A 23,517-nucleotide genomic window follows, 5' to 3' on the forward strand; every position below is an offset into this window, starting at 1 on the left:
ATACAATTCATAACTAGTTCTTCCCGGGGAGGTAAAAATGGATTCTATACAGACACCATTGCTCCGGCAGTGACAGTATGACATAGAAGCCACTAGCAGCATCAGCGCACGCAGGAGGTCAGCAAGTCTGCGGCCGGACAGTCAGGGCAACGTTCACTATCCTGCTAAAACGCTCCAGAAAGTCTACAGGCCACATGGGACCTGAAGCTGGAGTCAGTGATGAAAGACCCCCCGCCATACAGAGGAGAGAATGAGCAATCGTCCTTGTGTACCAGAGAAAACCAAGAGTGGCCCCGAGCCCAGATTAGGCCGAGCGTCACTGGAGATAAGCATACGACCTTATCTTTTTGTTTCTTAAGTGTTTGGGACAAATAATTTTCGCAGTTGGGTTTCATTAAAAATGCTGCACAGTTTGCTGGCTGCAGAATGATTTTATTGAGAAGTTGTCAGTGAGCGCATTTAACTCTTCGTAATCAATTTTTCTGCAGATAAAGGATTTGAGACCGTGTGAAATGTGAGCTTAACTTATGAATGAACATATGGACACTTAAAAAAAAAAAAATTCAGAAAAAGTTTTTAAAGTAGATACCATTCCAAAATATGGAGTTTCTTTTCCTAGCCTTTTGCTTGGACTGTGCTTAGTTTGGAGCATATTCCATCACGAACTGCTACAAAGAAGTGAACCTCAAACCAAACACTGGCGGGCACCACTAATAGGGATCTCCCGTTACATGCTGGGGGGTGATTTGCAGGCAACTTTTCCTTTTTCTTGGCTACAAGGTGATGCGCATTTTTTTTCTCCAAAAAAAAAACCTTTTCAGGAAAAGTAGAACCTTCAACACTGGTCATATTTCACATAGAAATGAGTAGGAAGATATTTCCAAACATTGTTGGAAGCTAGGGGGAAAAAAAAAAAAATTAAATAAAAAAAATTGCAGTGTGAATAAACTGTTAGAACGAGCTTACTGACCGATTCTCAGTAACTTCCTTCTGCAGCTGGAGGCCATAAGAGGCAAATGTGCAAGAACTTTTCATGGAACCTAGTTGCGAAAATGATTTTTAGCCAATTTTTTTTGAGAAAAAAAAAAAAAGGGCCATATTTAGTTTGAGCGTTTGTCTGTTCCATTATCAGCCTTATAATACTGTTTATCCCGTAGCTTAATATACACTACAGAAAGGTAGAAAATTGGTCCAGCTCCAACCATTGTGGGGTACGCCGACACAGGACAGTTATGGAGATTTCACCAGTGCATCTACAAGTTCATAGCAAACCATTCATATGTAGGAAACATGAATTTTGGCAGCAAATTTTCTGCACCAAATCTGCAATGTGCAGCTCAGAGTACGTTCACACGTTAGATTTTTTCAGTGCAGATTATGCAGCAGTTAAATACAGTACAATGCAAGTTTTATCAAACTTTGGTCACTCAGGGAAAGAGAAAAATATGTAAAAAGATTCCATATTCTCACTGCAAGACTCATTCATTGAAGTTTGTGGAAAAGATCACATTGAGAAGGTGTAGGCCAGATCCACAGCATACGTAGTACAGAACCTGACCGTTGTTGGGACCGGAAAAGCAGGAATTAATTATTTTACAATCATTTTCCTTTGGATAAGACCCATTTTTCCTATAGTTAATAGCTTACATGAGCGCACACAGCTCAGATGGACATTGGCAGGAAGTCCACGTGTAAGATGCCAGTTTCCATAGTCCCGTTTTCAGCTTCTCTTGCCGATAGCTTAATGTATACATCCCCTAGATGGGCCTACCATAAGCATCATCTAAGAAATAAATACTAAAATTGCCCAGTTCCAAGGGAGAAGCTCCTTTCATCCGGTAGTCAGTGGCATCAAGTCCTTCGCAGTGGCCCCAATTGAAGTTTTCAGGATCCAAATAGAAAAACGTCAATGTGCCACAATAGTTAAAAATCCAACAGAGCGGGCAGCACAGTTGCCCCCCACTGATGCCAGTCACACTCTTGCTATAGTAATCTTATATAAAACTGCACCAGTACAAACATTTTACCACCATGTTCCCAGTACCAGCGAGGTGGTGAGGAGACAATAAATAAAAAGTTGTACACAATATACAAAAGGCACTCGAGCACCAAATTACTCCACTTCCATGTAAGATGCCATATGGGCCCCGGTTAGTTAAAAACGTCCATAAAAAAAGATTCTTGCCGTGCTACTACTGCGTTTTCTCTGTACTCTGAGGGGGAGTTAGTATACCACCTACAGCCCCTGGAGATTGTCCGTCTGATGGAAGACTTCCTTCTAATGGCACACACTCAGGTTTTAATTTCACTTCATCCTGTGGAAATAAGAAAAAAAAAAATCCATAAGTAAAAAAAATAAAAAATATGTAAGCATAAGCCAGACATACAAGGTTAGGATGAAGGGTTTGTCTATAGAAGACAAAGTGCAACAAGAAAAATAAGCAGAAGGGTATTCTAGGCTATGAGGTAGAACAGCAACTCAATACTGTGTGGTCCCTGAATCGTGAGACCCTTCAAAATGAAGATATTCCCATTACTGGGTTGTAAGACACAGGGAAGAAAAGCCAGTTTGTGTTGGTCAGCCCCATTAACTTCTATGGTAATGTAACAGACAGGGGTGGCACGCATCCATTTGCAACATCTTCATTCTAAAATGAAGATTGTGGACCCTGGCATACTGCTCCAACTGGATCAGTGGGTAGGAGCTGCACAAAACATGCAGCTTTACCACTGAATACACATGGAAACAGCTGTGAGCAAGTTTCCCACTTAGTTTAGGTGCATAGATGCTGCCATTATTAGTTACTTTGGAAGTTTAAGTCTGGCAAAAGGTTTCGGAAATATGAAGCAAATTGCTGCAGATTTCTAGGGATGGCCAAGTCGCTATGGAAGACATCAGTTTCTTCTGCATTAGGTTTTAGTGTAATTTTAGTATTTGCAGGAGACCTTTATTGAAAATTAGTTTTATGTGCATATGTCTAGTTCAGGCTGATTTGCCTGAACAGCAGCATGTAAAAAAAAATATAAACCTAGTGCACAGCAATGTAAAAACGACCCTGCTGAGCACACGTCCAGTCTTTGTTACCGCTCTCAGAAAACTTAAAAACAAGCAACATATTCATTTGGAAGGCGCCAGCTCAATATACTTGAGTGTAAAGACCGCCAGCGATTTGACCTCAGCCAATGTGGCAGTCCGCTGGTGCCATAAAGATGCCGCGTACACTTACGGAACTGGTGTAGGTGACCCCTGGTTTTCAGTAACCTATACAGCCCGTACACGTACCAGCATGTGGAGGTAGTTGGTGTGAGTCTGGATATTGTGCCGGCTGTCTTCTGCAACCTTCTTAAAAGACTTTAGTTTTAATGGAGGATTTCTTTGCACCACTCTGAAGAAAGGAGCCATCCACTGGACGCATGCCGAAATGCTTTCCCATTCCAGACCTGTGGTGGAAGAAGTAATAAAAATTAATACAATTACCCTATATAAATTAAGAAAAAAAAAATGGTTAAGGGGTTTCAACATCATAGGCTCCAAGAAACTTGTCATTAAAGGGACAAAAAAAAAAAAAAAAGCTGCTTTCTAGTGTACCATTGCCTCAGGATTGCATTTATGTATAGAGTCCCCCACACCCATGAGCCAGGGCTGTACATAAGTGGCCGGACGGCTATTCCTCCTCATTCCCTTCCCCCATACACATGCTCAGCCTGTAAGGGTTTCACACTGGAGAAGAATAAGCCATTAACAGCTCTGGTGCCTGCCGATTCCGTGAGATCAAATGATCGGGCATGCTGAAATGTAACATGTCCAATTCATTCCCCGACATCGCTCTTCAGGATGCCACCCATGCACATTAAATTGCAGCCAGACACTGATGGCAGCGAGACCGGCCTAAGGGTACCGTCACACAGTGCCATTTTCATCGCTACGACGGCACGATTCGTGACGTTGCAGCGTCGTATAAGTATCGCTCCAGCGTCGTATACTGCGGTCACACGTTGCAATACATGGCGCTGGAGCGATAATTTCATGACGTATTTGCGATGTAGAAGCCGTTGGTTACTGTGCGCACATCGTATACAACCTGTGTCACACAATGCAATCATGCCGCCACAGCGGGACACTAGACGACGAAAGAAAGTTTCAAACGATCTGCTACGACGTACGATTCTCAGCGGGGATCCGGATCGCAGTAGCGTGTCAGACACAGCGATATTGTAAATGCATCGCTGGAACGTCACGAATCGTGCCGTTGTAGCGATCAAAATTGCACTGTGTGACGGTACCCTAAGTATATGGGCGGAAAAGCTCATCATTTTATGTTAGTACCTGTAGCTTTGGCGACTACATCCATTGAAGTATAATGGTATAATGCTGCCGCTGCCAAGATCCTGTACTGGAAATCCAGGGAGCTGATGTGGAGAATGCACAGATCTAAAAGCTGTAAAAAGAAATAAATAAATTTGAGTCTGGGAGAAGGTGAAAAATAAAGTACAAGCTTCACAAATCAGAATAGGACCCCACAACTATGCTATTAGTGTAGCGAGACCCCATTATGTATTTTGTTAGCATTATATATTTGATTCAGTAATCTAGGGGTTTCCGTACATTCAACCCAACTAATCTATGGCAGCTTAAAGGGCTTATTCACAAGTCTTTTCTCCCCGTCTCTTTCACACAAACGAGAAAAACAGAACAGTTATTCTGATCAGAGTTTGGGCCGAGTATCATCCAATTTACTCGTATGTTGAGAAATTTAAACAGATTTTTTTTTTTTCTACGTGTGGTCTGATGTTTAAAACAGACCCATTGACTTGCATTGTCGATATTGATCCAACCCACGGATCAAAAATTTGGACATATCTCCGTGATTTTCTGCAGACCTCAGTCCACAAAAAAAAAAAAAAGTCTAATCACTACATCTTTATGACCTTTCCACAGAATAATTCATCCATATCCCATCAGTGGTGGTCAGACATCGGGACAAACTGATCAGCTGTCAATTACTTCAGGGGGGTCAGATGTAAACTTTTTTTTTCTCCCCCCCAGAGGAGCCATGAAGTGCTGCAGACTTCGCAGAACAACTCTCACAGAAGAATAGGACAAGTTCTTCTACAAAGCCTGCTACACATTAAATGAAAACGCAAAGTGCTGTTCTAAGTGTTACATCCGGCTTTCACCACCAAAGCAATCAGCGGTGGTGCCCGGTCTGATATGGAGGACTCATCCAATCATGTCATAATCATCTGGTGTAAACGTAAGACACCAGCCGGGATCCAGCTTTTATGTAGGGTAGTTTGCACTTACTTGAGCTATTCGGATAAATTGTTCCTGGGAATACTGAGGTAATAGTAGTTTGGGAGACTCTTTGAGAGAAGACACTTGGAGGAAGAGATTTAGCCAAGCAATTATAGTGACTGGACTTAGCTCCCATTTTAATGCCTAAAAATAAAAAAAAAGGCAATCAATGGATAAAGCAGCAGACACGAGATACATTGAGGTCACACAATGACCAGGAATGTGTTTACCTTAAGAATTATTAATTCCATTTCAATAATATCATCCTCGCTGCATGCGCCGTCCGTGACATATGCAAACTCATGGAGTTTAGGGGGATAGATTTCCTGTATAGAAGCACAGACATAATGATGATGATGCAGATACGGATACTAATATATATATTATTTATTTTAGTAGGAACCACACATACCTCCAGTTTCGATGCGATGAACAGGGTGGTGACTCCGATAAGCTGGAGCATACTTTTACTAACAGCTTTTTCAGCCAACATAAATCGGTCAAAGAAGTCTTGAGCGAGGTAGAAGGTTTCTCTGTGCAGACTATAGACTTCAGATACCTGAAAGGGGGCAAAAATAAATAAAATTATTATTCCGCAGCAGTGTATAGATGCCCCACTTACATCACAGAAATAGTGGAAGTTTGTATCGGCTTCCTTTAGAAATAAAGGTGGTCTCCATTAGACGGCCCCTTTAAGCGTTGTCACAAGTCAAAATGGCCACAGCTTCTACAAGCTACCAGGTCCCTAACCAAAGATATGAGACTGGATCTATAAGCGTTCTGATGAAGTGTAACCCTTACCTCTATAAGCCAGTCCGTCAAGATGGAGCGCATGTCGGGGTTCAGATTGTTGTGGTTCTGTAGCATCTGGCTGCAGTGAACGTGTTTGGACTCTTTACTTAGCATTTTCAGCCACACATCTTTTGAACTTCCCCAACTAAACAGGGAAAAAATAATGTTTAGGTATTTTTTTTTTTACCGTCAAACATATTTTGTGCAAGATATTATTCTCTTAAATTTTTTTTTTTATCAGACCTATACATTTGAGCCTTCAATTTCTTGTGCACATGTCCAACACAGGGACATTCAGAGGGTGCAGCTTGTTTGCTCCATTCATGTGAGGGGTATGAATGTACGGTACATGTGCAGGACCGATCTGGCTGGCAGTATGTGGACCCTTTCATATTACAAACATCACCCAGAGTAGATTGGAAAAGATCCCAAACACAGGCAAAGTCCACTGTCACTGCAGTATTTGGGTCAGTTTTGTTTTTTAATCCATCTTTGAAAGCCAAAACACAGAAGGTGCATAGGTTTCCATTATGGTTTCTTACTGGATCCTACAAAGTTCTGGCTTACAAACTGCAATGGACAATACTGCAAGGCTCATTGGCCTTAGGTGGCAGTCACACCTGTGTGTCATGGGTCAGTGATGCAAGTTCAGAACCCTGCGGCCGGTCTGTGCATGAGGCTGTTCTTTGGGTCAGAAGACCTGCGGACTGTCTGTGCATCACGGTCCATAAATGGATGGGTGAATCCTAACCATTTAATTGGACCAAGGTTGTTTGACTGAGAACAGTGATACGCACAAGTGTAATAAGGACACAGAAATGCACCTCTACTACACATTGGGCAGCAGCCAGGTTTACTGAACCCCAGCTTCATAGGCTGCAGTGGTGACAGAAGTTTGGGGGCAGTGGAAACAGGTAATGCCGGGTGTTAGGGCTATAATGCAGCATGTACCCGACATGGAGAAAAAGCAGAGTGTCAGCGAGCCGCCTACCTGAGGTCTGGTAAAGGAGATGGGCTTATGAAGAGGTTCTGGAACCGATATCGTGCAAAGTTTGATATGTCGGGCATGACTGAAACTTCCTTTTGTGGCGTTTCAATGAGGACACATGGAGTCCCCCCTCCAGCTGTTATCTGTGACCAGCAGGCCTGTACAAAGCAAAGAAAACATCTCAGCAAAATTGTGCACCACCACGACTGATAAAGCGTCCACCGGAAGAGACCAAGAAGATGCTTCATCCATAATGGAGATCACAAATCGGGTTTTATTGATCGAAGTTACCTGGATCTCATAGTTGTGCCTTTTCGCCTCCCGCTGACTGTCGTCTCCCAGCTTTATGTCCTGTGTTGAAAAAAAGAAAGTCTTCGGTCACACCTTAAGGCCCGTACACGTCCCACTCGCGGACAACTGACGGTCACATGTCGATCCGACCTGTCTGATGCGGGACTGCTGGTCGCTTTGTTCTCCCGGACATAAGCCGCCAGCAGAGATGTCTGGTGAAAGCTCTCTTATAGATAACAGAATTGCTTGGCTGAACAAGTGCTCGTGTGTGGGAGAGATGGCCAAGATGGCTGCCGGACAAACGTTTAGCCGACAGTCATCTAACGTGTACAGCCATCTTCTGGCTGGAGTCCCCCACCACTCAGTCACCAGCCTGATCACATGGATATAATGGCTGGGACTTCTAGTCCGTGTGGTTTATTGCAGAATTACTTCACTAGTGCCCGGCCATTTTCAAGGTGCCCACATCTGCTGGATAGAGCAGCGGGCCAGAGCAGGTTTATATCAGTACTTTAAGGACTCCTCACCTCAACTTTTCTTTTCCTTGTAGCCACTGTAGACGGACATTGATTTTCTGCATCGTTTTTCCCATGTTTTGCTTGTAGACGACCACTGCGATTAAACAAGAGAAAGACGTGAGTAAAGTCTAGGATGCTCTACACCCAGCGGCGCCATCATGCCCACATAACCTTGTGTATGGGGGTCTCCAGACCGATCACGTCAGGGGGAGGAAGGATAGGCCTGGGTAAATTTCATAGCAGTTTCCTTTTATCCTCAACATTTCAGGATCCCATGCACACTCCCCTGAATCGATCATGTATGAGGGATGGTCGGCTCACATTACCACACTATGTACAAGCCAATTGTACAGCCCCTAAAACAGCATGTACACCGGTCTCTATTGCAATTCTGTAGGCCTCAGGTGGGGGAGGGGAGAGTCGGGATTTCTACTATCAGGGTTATCAGTATGGTGCCATACAGAGCACCATATGGCCCACACAGTGTGTAACCAGCTCAATTATCGGCAGTAGCCCCCAATAAAGACCAGGTCTTGTGATGTGGTACAAGTCAGGAGGGATTTCTATACCTCTGTTGGGTGCTACAAGGATATCAATGTGTACTGACCCGACAGAGGTCACAAGGACATGTCGCATGTGCTGAGCACTTTCCTCATGCAAATGGCTGCCTGACACCGCAGTGTAACACTAGAACTGGTGTAATCCTCCTTTATAACGTGGTGTCACCCGTTGGGCTCAGGTACAACGCAATGTACGAGTGCAGAGACCATGTTCACCTTCAAAACGCACCCGAATAAGGCTGAACCATGGCACGGGCCAAAGATCGCTGAATGGCACAGTACAGCATAGTGCGAGGCAATGGGGCAGCATGGTGACCCGCAAGGACTAGTTCTGACTTGTCACGGTACCGGGCAGGACAGTGTGGCCCCATCCACTTGCCATATGTTGCAATGTAGCAGTGACACAGCGATCTAGCCACACATCCTGTGTCTCAGCCCTGCGTTAGGATATATCCCTCAGATGGCACGCAGTTTAATGGATCCATTCACATATCTGTGAAAAATCAAAGATCCAAGTGCAAGATTCACTGTATTCTGATCCGATTTTGGAGGATGTGGGTTTGTGTGCGGTCAGATATTATATATATTAGTATACAGACGTGTGAATGCAGCGTTAGTAAGACACAGCCTGTGATTTTGATAGCCGTGCCCGATCACAGATGCACCATGGCACAAGCCTACAAGTACATCTACGCCCCCACATTACAAATCCATAATACAGCCCTAAATCATGGCTGCAATGATTTTTTTTTTTTTTATGTAAAAGAAAACAAAACCAAACTCTCACCTTCTTCTTGACATTATTCAGAAACGATAAATAACCCTAAAAAGAGAAAAAAAATATATATAAATAAGAATGCTGATAGTTTGCCAAACACCAGATATAGAAAGCAAATTTTTACTATATTGAAATTGCAAAAAAAAAATAAATAAATAAGAGCTGCAGAGCCGTTTATCAGGAAAAAGTCAAATATATGGTGCATCTCTGCATATACCCCCCTATAATAAAGTGCGAGCCCCCTGATAGTGTGCCTGCATGTGAGTCTGATGTGCTCAGGAGGGAGCAGCCTCTGGTGGCAGGAAGTGGTATGGCAGCCTTATGTGTGAGTGCCAGGACGGAAAATGCAGCATATAAAAATATATATAAAATAAGAAGTAATCGATAAAACAAAGTGTTAAATTATTGAGCGTAGCCCCTTCCCCTGTCTCCCCCCTTAGACCCAGGGCAGATCCCCGGGGGACAGTGATCAGCAGACTCCCGCCAAGCTGAGATATAGAGGAGGGGGCGCACAGGCCAGGTGCCAGGGCAGATCAGGGGTCCCCCAGCACCGGCAGCCCACCGGCCAGGCCTGGGAGCAGAGAGGGGAGCGAGGCTCGGAATGAGCGGGGACGCCATGAAGGCGCCAAATCAGAGAGAGCGCCCAAAGTCTTCCCTCCAAAGCCCGGGGGGCGGGCAACTCACCCGGATTCCTCACACACACCCGACACAGACAGATGGCGATTACCCGCCACATATACAGCTGTGGCCGGGGTCCACCCTGCACCCCCCATGCTGCAGGCACAGGGGGGCCCTGCAATCCGGAGGGGACACAGTAACCCTCCCACTGCCAGGAGCCCCAGGGGCTCAGCAGGGTCACCCCCCATATATGGGTCCACACTATGTGTCCACAATGGGCCCCTATAGGGTCTTCATGGGCCGAATGAATGGCAGCCCCAGATGTGCACAATGTTCACTGCAGCTTTATTAGGTGCACAATCAATAAATAATATATATTCTATATATACACATGGATGCAGGTATAACAGGGCAGCACTTACCAGAGGACACACTTCCAGTTGCAGCAGCAGCTCCAGTTCTCAGCTGATCAGCTGGCGCCAAGCCTCTTTATAGGGCAGAGGAGGGGACTGCGCATGCGCCCAGGGGGGTCTGACCTACAACTACTACTACCACTATTATCACTATTCACTACTACTGCTGCTCCAGCCTGGGGGAGGGGGACATCACACACACACTAAAATGGCCTCCCCTTACTTTTATTCATGTACAAGGCAATGCAAAAAAAAGTGTTCCTAAGGCACGGTGGTGGGGGAGGAGGGTTTAAGGCAAATCCTTATACAGGACAAGGTTGTTTTCTTTCTCTTTGTAAAGTCTGACGACTCAGCAAAATAGAGGAGCTGTTAACCCTTCATAGCAAAGCTGCAGTGTGACTATGTGGCTGAAGAGACCCCCAAACAAATCCCCCCTAGTATTCAAGTGAACTGAACTTAGAACACACAGGATTCTATGGTGGTGTGGGGTCAGTTCATTTGAATCATGGGGGGAGGGGATAAGGGGTTTTCAGGCACAATATTTAGATGTATTCTTTGTAATTGATAGTACCATTAATTCCCCAGAGCTGTGCAGTCATCATCACTGTCTCCATTGGGGCTCACAATCCTAATTCCCTATCTTTGGAATGTGGGAGGAAACCGGAGAACCCGGAGGAAACCGGCGCAAACACGGGGAGAACATACAAACTCCATGCAGAAGTTGTACAGACTAAACTGAACATTATGGGGGTCACTCGATTCATCAGCACTAAAATACGGGCGCGTCCTACGAGTCTGAGGGCGATTATATAGGCGACTGCGGTGTGAGACGACATCTCCATGGCGGTCTGTGAATATTTGGGGGATAAAGTACCAAATAAGCGGCCACATCAGCGGATAACATGACTGTGCCTGTGATCACGGTGGGTTCACCTGCTTAACAATATCATGGCACATTGGGCACGTTCTATATAACATCCATGTTCCCAGAGGCACTAAATGGCATCACCACATGGCGTCGTTTGGTTTTTTGGTAACATAAGTGTGAATTCTGACGTCCCTGAACACGGTCCAAGCACGCGGGTCTCCCGATGGGCGGCCATGATCTGCGGACTATGGCGGCACTATATGACAAGTGCCGTTGAGTTCGGGTCAGGAGAGCCCGTGAGCGCTCCCAACACCGCGGCCCGTACACAGACCGTGACCTGACGCGCGTGGATTTCTGCCACCTGTGAACATGTCCGTAGACTGATGTGACGGTGCGTACAACGGCCCCCGATGAGTCAGGTTGGGGGGTGGGTTTTTGTTTGTTTGTTTGTTTTTTTAATCGTCTCTAAATAAAATATCTTTTTAATTTTGTAAAGTAGAAGCCAAACACATCGGTGATGAGAGGAAAGTGCCAGACGTTGTGTGCCACAGTAATCCTCCATCGATGCCGCCGAATAGAACAGTGCCACCATTGCGCCAAGGCCAGGTACGGTCCGGGCGATAACCTGTGTCGTTCTCAGACCCCTCAGCACGATAAAATATTATCGCAGGTCACGACTAAGGTATTGGGGAGCCGCAGCCGGCTCTGGGGCCGTAGCAGACCGCGTTATTATACATGGCACCTTGCGATGGAGCGGGGGTGACAAGGTGGGGGTCTTCTATAGATTACTAGTTTGTATCTGTGACAACACCATTATTGCCCCCCCACTGTAGCAGGCACGTTAATATTGCACCAGCTTGCACGTTATCACATAACCGTGTTATAAATTACATCAGCGCGTAATCTGTATATCATATACACAAAATGGCGGTTGTTTATTAAAAAAAAAAGTGTTGCCCATAGCAACCAATCAGCACTCAACTTTCAGTTTTTACACTGCTCTGGTAAGATGAAAGCTGCGCTGTGATTGGTTGGTATGGGTAACAATGGCAGTTATGATGCATCTGCCGCCAGGGTGTATATAATGTATAGATTCTGCCCTGTGACAGACTCGGGTCACCTCGCTGTATTTACACATGGCGGACAGGCCGAGCTGGAACCTTCCCCCCTCTACATAACAAAGGTCACAGAACTTCCTTTATTTTTCATGAACTTGAATTATAAATCTTTATTCCGCATCGTTCTAATACACAGAGCGGGCCGGAGGCGGCGGTGCCCGCGCGGTATTATAATCGCCCCCTTCTTTGTTATCGGGAAGATCCCGCCGGCCAGAGACGAGGGGGTTAATCACCCGCTCTTTTCTCCAGTCAGACGCTTCTTCAAATTTCCCGCTACATTTTTTTTCTCTCCTTTTTTATACAGGTTTACATAGCCACGCCCACCGACGGGGCTCGCCGGTAAGAGTCAGCCAATAGGAAAAGAGACAGTCAGAGCAGCGTGGCCAGCTGTAAAATGTAAACAGAGGGCACGTGGTGTGGGCGGGGCGGCGCGGCTGTCACAGCTGACTGGCTGAGCGGAGACGTCAGCACTCACAGGCGAAGCGGGGACAGCGGCGGTCGTGTCTGGGAGGAGGGGAGGCGGGGAGGACGTTTGCAGCATTTACTTTACGGCTTCATAGAATACAAGGAAAATAAATGACCTAGCTTCAAAGGTACTTCCAAATATCATTAAACCTACAACATACGGAAGCATATACCAAGTAATAAAAAATAGGTTTATTTTTTGTTAATAAAATTAATTCTAAGTTTTATAAAAAGAAAAAAAACTTTTTGAGACAAGTAATTGTCCTAGCGGGTAGATACAAAAATGGACCTGAAAACAGAGGATTGATTTTAGAAAGTGAGCCAAATTTCATAATAAGGATGATAGTATCATGTAGCGATTTTTCTTGCAATATGTATAATCAATATAAAACACCAAAATTAGATTACAGTATCGGATGATTCAATTAAATATAAAGCATACTTTCTTCACAAGGAAAATTGTAGCACCTAAATATAATTAAATAAGTTGCTGAATGTCATACATTCTCCCAATAAATGCATAATGCCAATATAACCATGATTAAAAAAGCGGTGTCCACATAAATCCAAAAGAAAGCGGTGACAAATTCTATACAGTAAGACTAAGCGCAAATTGTTGTATGTATTAATTCGCTAACTCCTATATTATGAAGAATATATATATATATATATATATATATATATATATATATATACACATACATACATACACATGCACACATATATATATTTATATATATACACTAGATGGTGGCCCGATTCTAACCATTGGGTATTCTAGAATATGTATGTAGTTTATTTATGAAGTTTGCAGAATAATGCAATTTATACACAGGATTCGGCCGGCCACGACCAATTAGCGAAGCGTGGTTCAAATTCCGCGCCAATTCGCGGCAGGACTGCACCTGTCGCTGATTGTTCGCGGCCGGGCGCCACATAGTATATAGCACAGACACGTAGTATATAACACAGCCACATAGTATATTGCACAGCCACATAATATATTGCACAGCCACTTAGTATATAGCACAGAGACGTAGTATATAACACAGGCCACGTAGTACAGAGCACAGTGATGTAGTATATTGCCCATCCACGTAATATATACCACAGCCACGTAGTATATAGCACAGCCCACACAGTATATAGCACAGAGATGTAGTATATAACACAGCCCATGCAGTATATAACACAGGCCACGTAGTATAGAGCACAGCGATGTATATTGCCCAGCCACGTAGTATATAGCACAGCTGCATAGGCAGCATCAATAGTAAAAAGTTGGACACACAGGGTTAATAGCAGTGTTAACGGACTGCGTTACACCGCGGCATAACGCGGTCCATTAACGCTGCCATTAACCCTGTGTGAGCGCTGACCGGAGGGGAGTATGGAGCGGGCACTGACTGCAGGGGAGTAGGGAGCAGCCATTTTGCCACGGGACTGTGCCCGTCGCTGATTGGTTGTGGCCGTTTTTCCGCGACCAATCAGCGACTTGGGATTTCCGTGACAGAAAGAAAGAAGGACAGACAGACAGAAAGACGGAAGTGACCCTTAGACAATTATATAGTAGATACCATTATAGGAGTATGTATGAAATAAAGTGCATTTGTGCTTCTCAATTTTGCAGTAATTAAACCTATAATGAGGGGTAAGCGTATGATTTGTATACATGACCTGGTTTTCAGGATGGTGCCCCATCCTATTATTATATACACATGCTCCTATAATGGTATGGAATGTTTTTGGAGTGAGCACTGAGCACTTTATCCTTCCCAGGTGGAGATATAGAGCAATTACTATTAAAAATATGTATATGATCTTCATAATATAGGAGTTAGCGAATTAATACATACAACAATTTGCGCTTAGTCTTACTGTATAGAATTTGTCACCGCTTTCTTTTGGATTTATGTGGACACCGCTTTTTTAATCATGGTTATATTGGCATTATGCATTTATTGTGAGAATGTATGACATTCAGCAACTTATTTAATTATATTTAAGTGCCACAATTTTCCTTGTGAAGAAAGTATGCTTTATATTTAATTGAATCATCCAATACTGTAATCTAATTTTGGTGTTTTATATTGATTATACATATTGCAAGAAATATCGCTACATGATACTATCATCCTTATTATGAATTTTGGCTCACTTTCTAAAATCAATCCTCTGTTTTCAGGTCCATTTTTGTATCTACCCGCTAGGACAATTACTTGTCTCAAAAAGTTTTTTTTTTATAAAACTTGTATGTTTATTTTTTTGTTAATAAAATTAGTTCTTTTTTATTACTTGGTATATGCTTCCGTATGTTATAGGCTTCATAGAATAGACCAGGCTTCTTACAGCCGATATAGGAATGAAGCCCCCCCATAGCGGAATACGGGTGTAGAGCCCGCGCAGAATGCCCTCTTAGGTCTACGGAATGCATTTACAATACAGATACCTCCATCCTAATTATAAAACCTTTTTTACACTCAACTATACCTGCAAAGTCCATTTCGCCCAAATTGAAAGTAGTGCCCCCAAAATACGTTTATTGGGGATGTTTTATTTATTTTGTTTGTGAAGTCGTTCTTGACCCTAAAGCCTCTTCTATATAGAGGAGAGAAGGGGTTAAAACATAATAAAAAGCGAAAAATTCACCTATCCTGCTCCATGAAAAAAAAAGCTTCTCATTATCGAGTCTGTAAAAGCCTGGTCTTCAAATTATAAGATTAATTAGGCCATATGGTAAATGCTGTAAACAGGGGGGAAAAACCGTCAGAATTGGATCAGGGGCTCTTTTTGGACATTACAACTCCCTAAAAAAATGCAATAAACAAGAATGTATCCCAAACTGGTGTCAGCAAAACTGCTCAGGGTGCAAAAACAAGAAAAAAAAATGCAAGTTTGGCATCGCTATAATTGTGTCAAAAGAGAATTAACTTTCCAGGTCATTTTTACCATACAGAAAACTACTGTAAGTAAAAAAAAACAAAAAAAAAACACCATCACAAAAACATGTCGGGATTACTCTTTTTTTTTTTTTTAACACCATTTCATTCCACTTGTTTTTTTTTTTCTGTTTTCCAGTATATTATGGTAAAATGAATGGTGTCACTCAAAATTACAACTCGTCCCACAAGAAACAAGCCTCATATAGCTCAGTATATATGTTATGGCTGTCGGAAGAAGTGGAAGGAAAAACGAAATGTGGCAGCAGAGGCAAAGGGTTAATGGCCGGTGCCAGACCCGTGAATGTACTAACGTATTACAATGCTTGTTTTGGATAGGAAAAGATACGCAAATTAAGGTATTAAAAAGTGTAGAAATATGTGGCTCCGCCACAGGATGGCAAAAAAACTAAAATATATATCAGTTGTGGATTTCATAGGGCTGGTATGTGCTCACGGCGTCATTGAAATGCCCTCGTTCTGGCGGCAGCAGCGCCATCGGCTTTCACTTTATGTTGATTTGTCATTTCTTTCCTTTTAACTTCTTCAGTTGCCGAACCCTGAAGCAATTAAAAGACATGACATATGATTGAACATGTGCCCAATGTCATTTTGACACTACAATGCATTGTTACGGTAATTTAATAAGGTTCTTTTTCGGACAAATCTGCCTGAAAAAGACACATGTACGCAGGCCCTGAATATGCAGGAAAATCTACATTTTAAATTATTTGCCACAAATTTCATTGTAAATACACAGGGAGGATCGACCTTCAGTGGATAAAATCCACATACGAATAACTAATATACGCGCTGATACTTTCCACGGCATCTAGAGAAACTGCGGGTTTCCAGAGTAGTAAGAGAAGCTTAAAGTTGTGGCCAATGAAACCTCCTATGATACTGTATGTGAGGCACATTGCCTATTCAAACAAATATAAAATACTAGCTGAAGAGCCCGGCGTTGCTCAGGCGCATAGTAACTAACTGCCATCCCGGTCTCTCCCTCCGCAGCCCCACTCTCCACTCGCCGTCTTGCTCTCTCCCTCTGAAGCCCAGCTCTCTACCCGCCGTCCCGAATTCTCCCTCAGAAGCCCCGCTCACCATCCACCGTCCCCGTCTCCCTCCACAGCCCATCTCCACTGGCCGTCCCGCTCTCTTCCTCAGCAGCCCAGCTCTCCACCCGCCATCACGCTCTCTCCTTCCGCAGCCCCGCACTCCATGCGCCGTCCCGCTCTCCCTCCACAGCCCCGCTCTCCCTCCTAGAGAGGTCTTCACGCGCCGTCCCGCTATATCCCTCCGCAGCCCCGCTCTCCATCTGTGTCCCGCTCTCTCCATGGCAGCTCCATTCTCCACCCGCTCTCCACCCCCCAGTGGGCAGGGCTATGTGGAGTGGGTGTGGATTGATACACACACACACTTCGATAGGGGTTCTTGCGGCGGGGAGTCCCAGCAGCGGGGGTCTGGCGATGACCCGCTGGTGGTACTGGGCAAGGGCCTGGGTCCACCAGCGGGTGCCATATTGTAATATCCATCACTTGGGTATTCCAATATGGCAGTCGGCGTACTTCCGGTGCGGCGGAGTGGATTGCGGGATTCGAGGACTTCCAGACAGAAGTGGATGACAGACAAGGTAATTATATAAATAGATATGTAGGGGGTCAGGCCCTGCCAAAAACTGAACTACACTGACGTTGAGAGACGATGCTCCCCTCTGATTTGTGTGCACTTGGACTCAGAGCCAGCGTCAGCACCCAGGCAAGTGCCAAGGCCCTGAGCAGGAGGAGGGGGTCCACTCGCCATCAGGGACACCGGCGTGCCATGGAGGACCGATGCCAGCACTCGCGAGTGCCCCCCCACCTTCTTAGGGCCCTGTTATATGCAATACTTACCTCTCCTTGTTCCTCCGCTGCAGCATCATCCGACTCTGATGTTTCAGGTCACAGGGCGTCATGACATCACTAGTGTGTGCCCCCTGCCTGAAAACACAGTGCAGAGAGTCGGAAGACGGCGACGCTGAGGAGTCCGGAGCAGAGCAGCGGCAAGCGAGGAAAGGTATTTCATTTTTATTTTTTTAAATGTTTGGAGCATTATATGGGACCCATTATATATGGATAAATATATGATCCATCATATACTGGAACATTATATGGGGCCCATTATATATGGATAAATATATGGGCCATCATATACAGGAACATTATATGGGACCCATTATATATGGATAAATATATGGGCCATCATATACTGGAACATTATATGGGGCCCATTATATATGGAGCATTATATGGGGCCAATCATATACTGGAGCATTATATGGGGCCCATTCTGTATGGAGCCTTACATGGGGACTATTATATATGGAGAATTATATGGGGCCCATTATATATGGAGCAATATTGGGGCCTTCATATACTGTATGGAACTTTATATTTATATCATGTATGGCTCACTATTCTGTGTGGAGCATTATAGGGGGTCCATTGTTCTGTATGGAGCAATATAGGGGGTCCATTATACTGAACGGACCCGGAAGAAGAGGGATCCATTAACCTGAAGAGCTCAACACAACAAACTCTGCTCCACTACATCGGGGCCAAGCAGCAGCAGAACTAGGGAGCGGTTTTAACACGGCCTGATTCTTGGAAGCCAAGTAGGAAATTAGAAGAGAGTAGTTTGTAGAAATTGTAGAATGGGCAGCTTTTCAAGGAGGATATAGAGTACCTGGGCCATAAGGTGTCCCAGGACGGAGTCCTGCCTTTGCAAGACAAATTAGGTAGCTGCGACACAGCAATGGCCAGGACCATCAACAGTTCATCAAGGACTATGTAAAAATATAGTGGGCCCTCTGAATGAGCAGCTAAGCGGGACAGCTGGGGTACCCAAGAATCAACGCATACCCTGGGAATAGGAGCAGGAGGAGGCCTTTCATACCCTGAGCACAGCCTTGACATCGGCCCCCATCCTGGCTTATGAAGATTTTGACAGCTGGTTCCTCCTATACATTGATGGCAATCTCTATAGACTTGGGACAGACATTTCACAGATAAAAGAATGGCAAGAAAGGGTTATCGCCTATCGTAAGTCCCTACGGGATGCGAAGTGAAACCCTCACAACTACATCTCCTTCCGGCTGGAACTCCTTGCCCTGGTGTGCGCAAGGACAGAAAAGTTTGCAGAATACCCGATAGGGGCCAAGAGCCTTGTTCAGACTGACTGCTTGCCCATCTAGACACTGCCAAGCTGGGAGCCCTGGAGCAGCGTTGGGTAGCTCGCCTTGCAAAATAGGACTTCTTGAACCTTTACTTCTGCCATGGAGAACACCAACCCTGAGGGCCTGTGAAGAGTAACTTTCGAAAGTCCGTAAAGGGAGCTCGGCAAACTCCTGGAAGAAGAGTAGAGTAAAAAGCACAGTTAAGTGGGGAAGCCCGCTCTCTACCCAAGTCACTAGGGAGAACTAACGAAAAATTGGGTCGATTGAAAGATGAAGATGCAGGGTTGCAACAAGCGAAAGGCTGGGTAGCCTAGCAAAAGATACAAGACAAGGAAGAAAGTGCTAACCTAGATGCAGAGCTGAAGTCCGTGCTGCTCCAGTGGGAAAGGTTTTGAGTTCAAGGAACCATTCTATACTGCATGTGCGCAACAGCCTGCTGATTTAGAGGCAAGGTGGCAAGCAGTTAACCCCAGAAAAGAGGCACAGGAAATTGCCAAAGAAGCTCATGAGTTGAGAACCCACTTTGGACTGGGAAAGACCTTCCAGTGACTGGCATATATTGCCTGTGGCAGGAGATAACAGTTGAGGAAGTTTGCCGACAGTGCCGAGTGCATGGCCTCACTGAAAGCACAGAACAGAGGGCACCTGTACAGACTAAGCAACTGCTTAAAGTGTTAATGACAGACTACCTCTTCATTGGACAGTCAACTAGAGGTCCACAGTACTGCCTGGTCATGACAGACCACTTCTCCAAGTTTGCAATGGTCACCCCAACTTGGGACCAGACAGCTTAGTCTGCTGGGAGAGCCGTCTCTTAAGATTTGCTCCGGGTCTGCGGGTATCTGAAGCCGATCCACTCAGACCAAGGAATGTCTTTTCAGGGTAAAGTGATGGCGGGACTGTACAGCATTGAAAGATCCAGGACAACTTCATACCATCCCCAAAGGAATAGGGTCTGTAAGCGCTTTACCCGGACTCTGCTTCAAATATTGAGAACATTAGAAGACGAGAAAGAACATTGGCCTGAAAACATGCCAGAATTGGTTTGGACCTTTAACAATGAGGTCCACATCTCCATGGGTTATACCCTGTACATGCTGCTTGGTAGATCCGGTCGAGAAATCTCCAAACTAAATCTGGAACAGCCGGAGGATCTATTTGAACGATCTACCACCTCATGGGTGAAAGAATATTGTCAGCCGGCCAGTGGTTACAAGAGAAGACCTGTAACAGCCAGCCTCCAATTCAGGAAGTTTTGCTCCAGCCTGGGGACCAGGTGCTGGTGTGGTAAAGACTTAACAAAGGCAAGCTGAGTGAATGTTTGGAATTTGCAGCCATACAAAGTGATCAAGAGAATGTACTCCAACGGCCTAGTGTACAAAGTACAGGTAGAAAATTAGGAATCTGATCCAAGAACTCTACACAGGAATAGGTTACGGTCATGCCGGTCTGAAGATCCCACATCTATTCCTTCATCAGGACTGACTTTCCCCGAAGGTGACTTTAGTGAAGACTGGTGGACCGTTCCTGAGACTATGGAAGGTCCCCAGTCCGTGGAAGCCAACGTTCCTGACAGAACCATTGCCAGTTCGCAGAGGAGAGGAACCCCAGGCTCTGCCTCATCTTTCTGCTGTAGAGGACAGTCCTATCTATACTGCTCAAATTGAAAATAGTCAAGACCTTCGGAGATCCAGCAGGCCTAATGTAGAGGTTCCACCAAATAGGTACGATGCTGATCCGTTCATTAGATCCACCTGTATGTATTGTGGGCAACGGGCCACTGCTGCGTAAATCGTTGCATTGAGACACTTATCCTTCTCCCTGAAGTATACAGCAAGGCTGAGGATGGCATCCATTAAGTGGGGAGGCATGTAGGGTGTCAGGCCCTGCCAAGAACTTGGACAAGTGCTTTCCCTTTCTGCAGCTTGTGGTGTGTTGGTTTGAGCGAGAAGCAGAAAGATGTGTCTATTCATGAAGTGAACACAACACCAATAATGTAACCCACGGTGGTTAGCCGCACATAACTAATGTATACCTATAAACAGGCACCACACATTGATGATATAAAAAGAAACACTTTATTAAATATCATAAAACACCAAACATGGTCAAAATAGCCCACAATAGGCAGCAGGTAAGAGACAACACATACAGGATAAAAAAGGTAGACACCTGGCATCAAAATCATGGAAAAATATCCTAAAAATTACTGACATGAAGTACACATTTTATATGCTTTGTATGTAGATAAAGGAAGTATGTTACCATATACTATAATAGTCCTTGCAAGGTAGTCACATCACAGTGTTACATACCTCTGGCAAATATAATTTTAGTGAAAGAGGGGGCTAACATACCAAATACGCCACATAGGGAAGATGGACAAGGACTATCATAACAATAGAGGTATAGTACTGCATCGGCTCATATTTACCAAGTAGAATAAATAGCCAGGCGTCCACCACACCCGACGCGCGTTTCGCAAGGAGTTGCTTCGTCCAGGCCCCTGGACCCCTGGACGAAGCAACTCCTTGCGAAACGCGCGTCGGGTGTGGTGGACGCCTGGCTATTTATTCTACTTGGTAAATATGAGCCGATGCAGTACTATACCTCTATTGTTATGATAGTCCTTGTCCATCTTCCCTATGTGGCGTATTTGGTATGTTAGCCCCCTCTTTCACTAAAATTATATTTGCCAGAGGTATGTAACACTGTGATGTGACTACCTTGCAAGGACTATTATAGTATATGGTAACATACTTCCTTTATCTACATACAAAGCATATAAAATGTGTACTTCATGTCAGTAATTTTTAGGATATTTTTCCATGATTTTGATGCCAGGTGTCTACCTTTTTTATCCTGTATGTGTTGTCTCTTACCTGCTGCCTATTGTGGGCTATTTTGACCATGTTTGGTGTTTTATGATATTTAATAAAGTGTTTCTTTTTATATCATCAATGTGTGGTGCCTGTTTATAGGTATACATTATTCATGAAGTGAAGAGAGAGACAGGACAGTAGGTGTGTCCCAAGACAGAGACTGGAAAATGAACTGCTTCAAGGGAGAAAATAGTGCCCAGTTACAGCAAGATCAATCACCAGGACCGTGCCAGAAAGGGTCACATCACACAGCTAAGGTAGCTCTCCCCGGGCACCTGTAACCTAAGAGAGAAAATAACGCTGTGGGAACGAGACTTGTCCAGACCCCGGAAGAAGATGGATCCATTAACCTGAAGGAACAGCTCAACACGACAAACTCGGCTCTACTACATAGGGAACCAAGCAGAAGCTACCATACTTTCTCCAGAATTGTGAGTGAGACACCGGGGTTCAACTGTGTAAGGGTATGTGCACACGTAGATGCGGATTTTTCCACACCTGTTTTGAGAAATCTGCAGGTAAAAAGCACTGCGTTTTACCTGCGGATTTACCACAGATTTTATGTGGTTTTTGTGTGGATTACACCTGCGGTTTTACACCTGTGGATTCCTATAACGGAGCAGGTGTAAACCGCTGCGGAATCCACACAAAGAATAAACATGCTGTGGAATAAACAACGCAGTGTTTCCGCTCATTTTTTTCCGCAGCATGTGCACTTCGGATTTTGTTTTCCATAGGTTTACATGGTACTGTAAACTCATGGAAAACAGCTGTAAATCCGCAGCATCAAATCCGCTGCGGATCCACAGCAAAATCCCCAACGTGTGCACATACCCTAAGGTGTAGAGCAGGTTTCTTTAGCTATGACGTTGTAGCAGCGCGGCAGATTATCGGAAGCCAAGTAGGAAGTTAGAAGAGAGTAGTTTGTAGAAATTGGTTAATCGGTTTGTGTTGAACTTTGCATTGCTGGAGCACAGCTTGTGTGATATGCTCCAGCTACTTCTCCTTGTATCCATTGTTGCTGTTATCATTATAAGAACCGTTAGTCTAATTTTTCCAAAATCTAAATCCGTTTTTCAATAAAAGCCAGTGTTTTGTTTCTGCCACTTTGTCTACTGTACCATATTTTGAGTCCTTCCTGGTGGTCTCCCCAAATCTCAAGCCAGGCCGGCTAATTAAAAAACTGGAGTTGGTGATGCCATTAGATAAGAGGAGGTTAGCAGGTCTCCTGTCGAGCAGCCTCAGAATATGAACATGGCTGCTAGAGACCCATAGGGTATGGAATACGGATTAAAAAAGGTATTTTTTCTGAGATGAAAAACAGTAAATTTTTCAAATGTTCTTCTGAACAAAGCCTAAGGCCTCATTCAAATGCCCGTGTTTTTCACAGATAGAACAAGTACCGTACCCATTATATTGGTCAGTTTTTATTTCTAGCAAAATGGATGAAAAAAAAAAAAAAAAAGGATAATAAAAGTCAAAAGATCCGAGAAAATTACATATTGCACACGGATGACATCAGTGTTTAACACTGTAGAGTAAAAGAGAAGCTTTGTCATTTGTACTTTTTTAATCCATACATGAAAAACACAGTTTCATCATTGTTTATGAACTTCTGCAGGCAATGGTCGGAGAACCTATGCAGGCAAATATCGCTTCCGGTTATCGTGGTCTCATGATTGTGCATATGCCACAATAGGATTGTTAAACTGCAGCCAAAGAGCGGCCCAAGTCATCATCCACATGGTAGATTTGGGAAATACGTCTGTCTGCAGTT

At 44.4% G+C, this 23,517-nt stretch overlaps 1 protein-coding gene and 1 long non-coding RNA gene across 3 annotated transcripts in view; one reads left to right on the forward strand and one right to left on the reverse strand.

Moving 5' to 3' along the window:
- Positions 1-30: 30 nt before the first annotated feature.
- Positions 31-10,381, reverse strand: CCNE2 (cyclin E2). 2 transcript variants are annotated; one of them, XM_077270938.1, is made up of 12 exons: positions 10,264-10,381; positions 9,233-9,268; positions 7,895-7,979; positions 7,368-7,427; positions 7,080-7,234; positions 6,098-6,233; positions 5,709-5,855; positions 5,527-5,622; positions 5,306-5,440; positions 4,328-4,439; positions 3,284-3,441; positions 31-2,315 (listed from the first exon to the last, which is right to left on the reverse strand). In XM_077270938.1, the coding sequence occupies exons 2-12, from the start codon at positions 9,244-9,246 to the stop codon at positions 2,193-2,195; spliced, it is 1,221 nt and encodes a 406-aa protein (XP_077127053.1). In that variant the 5' UTR covers positions 9,247-9,268; positions 10,264-10,381; the 3' UTR covers positions 31-2,192. The 2 variants fall into 2 exon arrangements, with proteins under 2 accessions (XP_077127053.1, XP_077127054.1); XM_077270939.1 differs by lacking the exon at positions 10,264-10,381 and adding an exon at positions 9,908-9,926.
- A 1,815-nt stretch (positions 10,382-12,196) lies between these two features.
- Positions 12,197-23,517, forward strand: part of LOC143781468 (uncharacterized) — a 47,581-nt gene continuing 36,260 nt past the window's right edge. Inside the window, exon 1 of the long non-coding RNA XR_013216727.1 lies at positions 12,197-12,305. This is a non-coding gene — a long non-coding RNA (uncharacterized LOC143781468). The remainder of the gene's footprint in view (positions 12,306-23,517) is intronic.

The sequence above is a fragment of the Ranitomeya variabilis genome, chromosome 6 (assembly GCF_051348905.1).
Source record: "Ranitomeya variabilis isolate aRanVar5 chromosome 6, aRanVar5.hap1, whole genome shotgun sequence".
In the NCBI taxonomy this organism is placed as follows: domain Eukaryota; kingdom Metazoa; phylum Chordata; class Amphibia; order Anura; family Dendrobatidae; genus Ranitomeya; species Ranitomeya variabilis.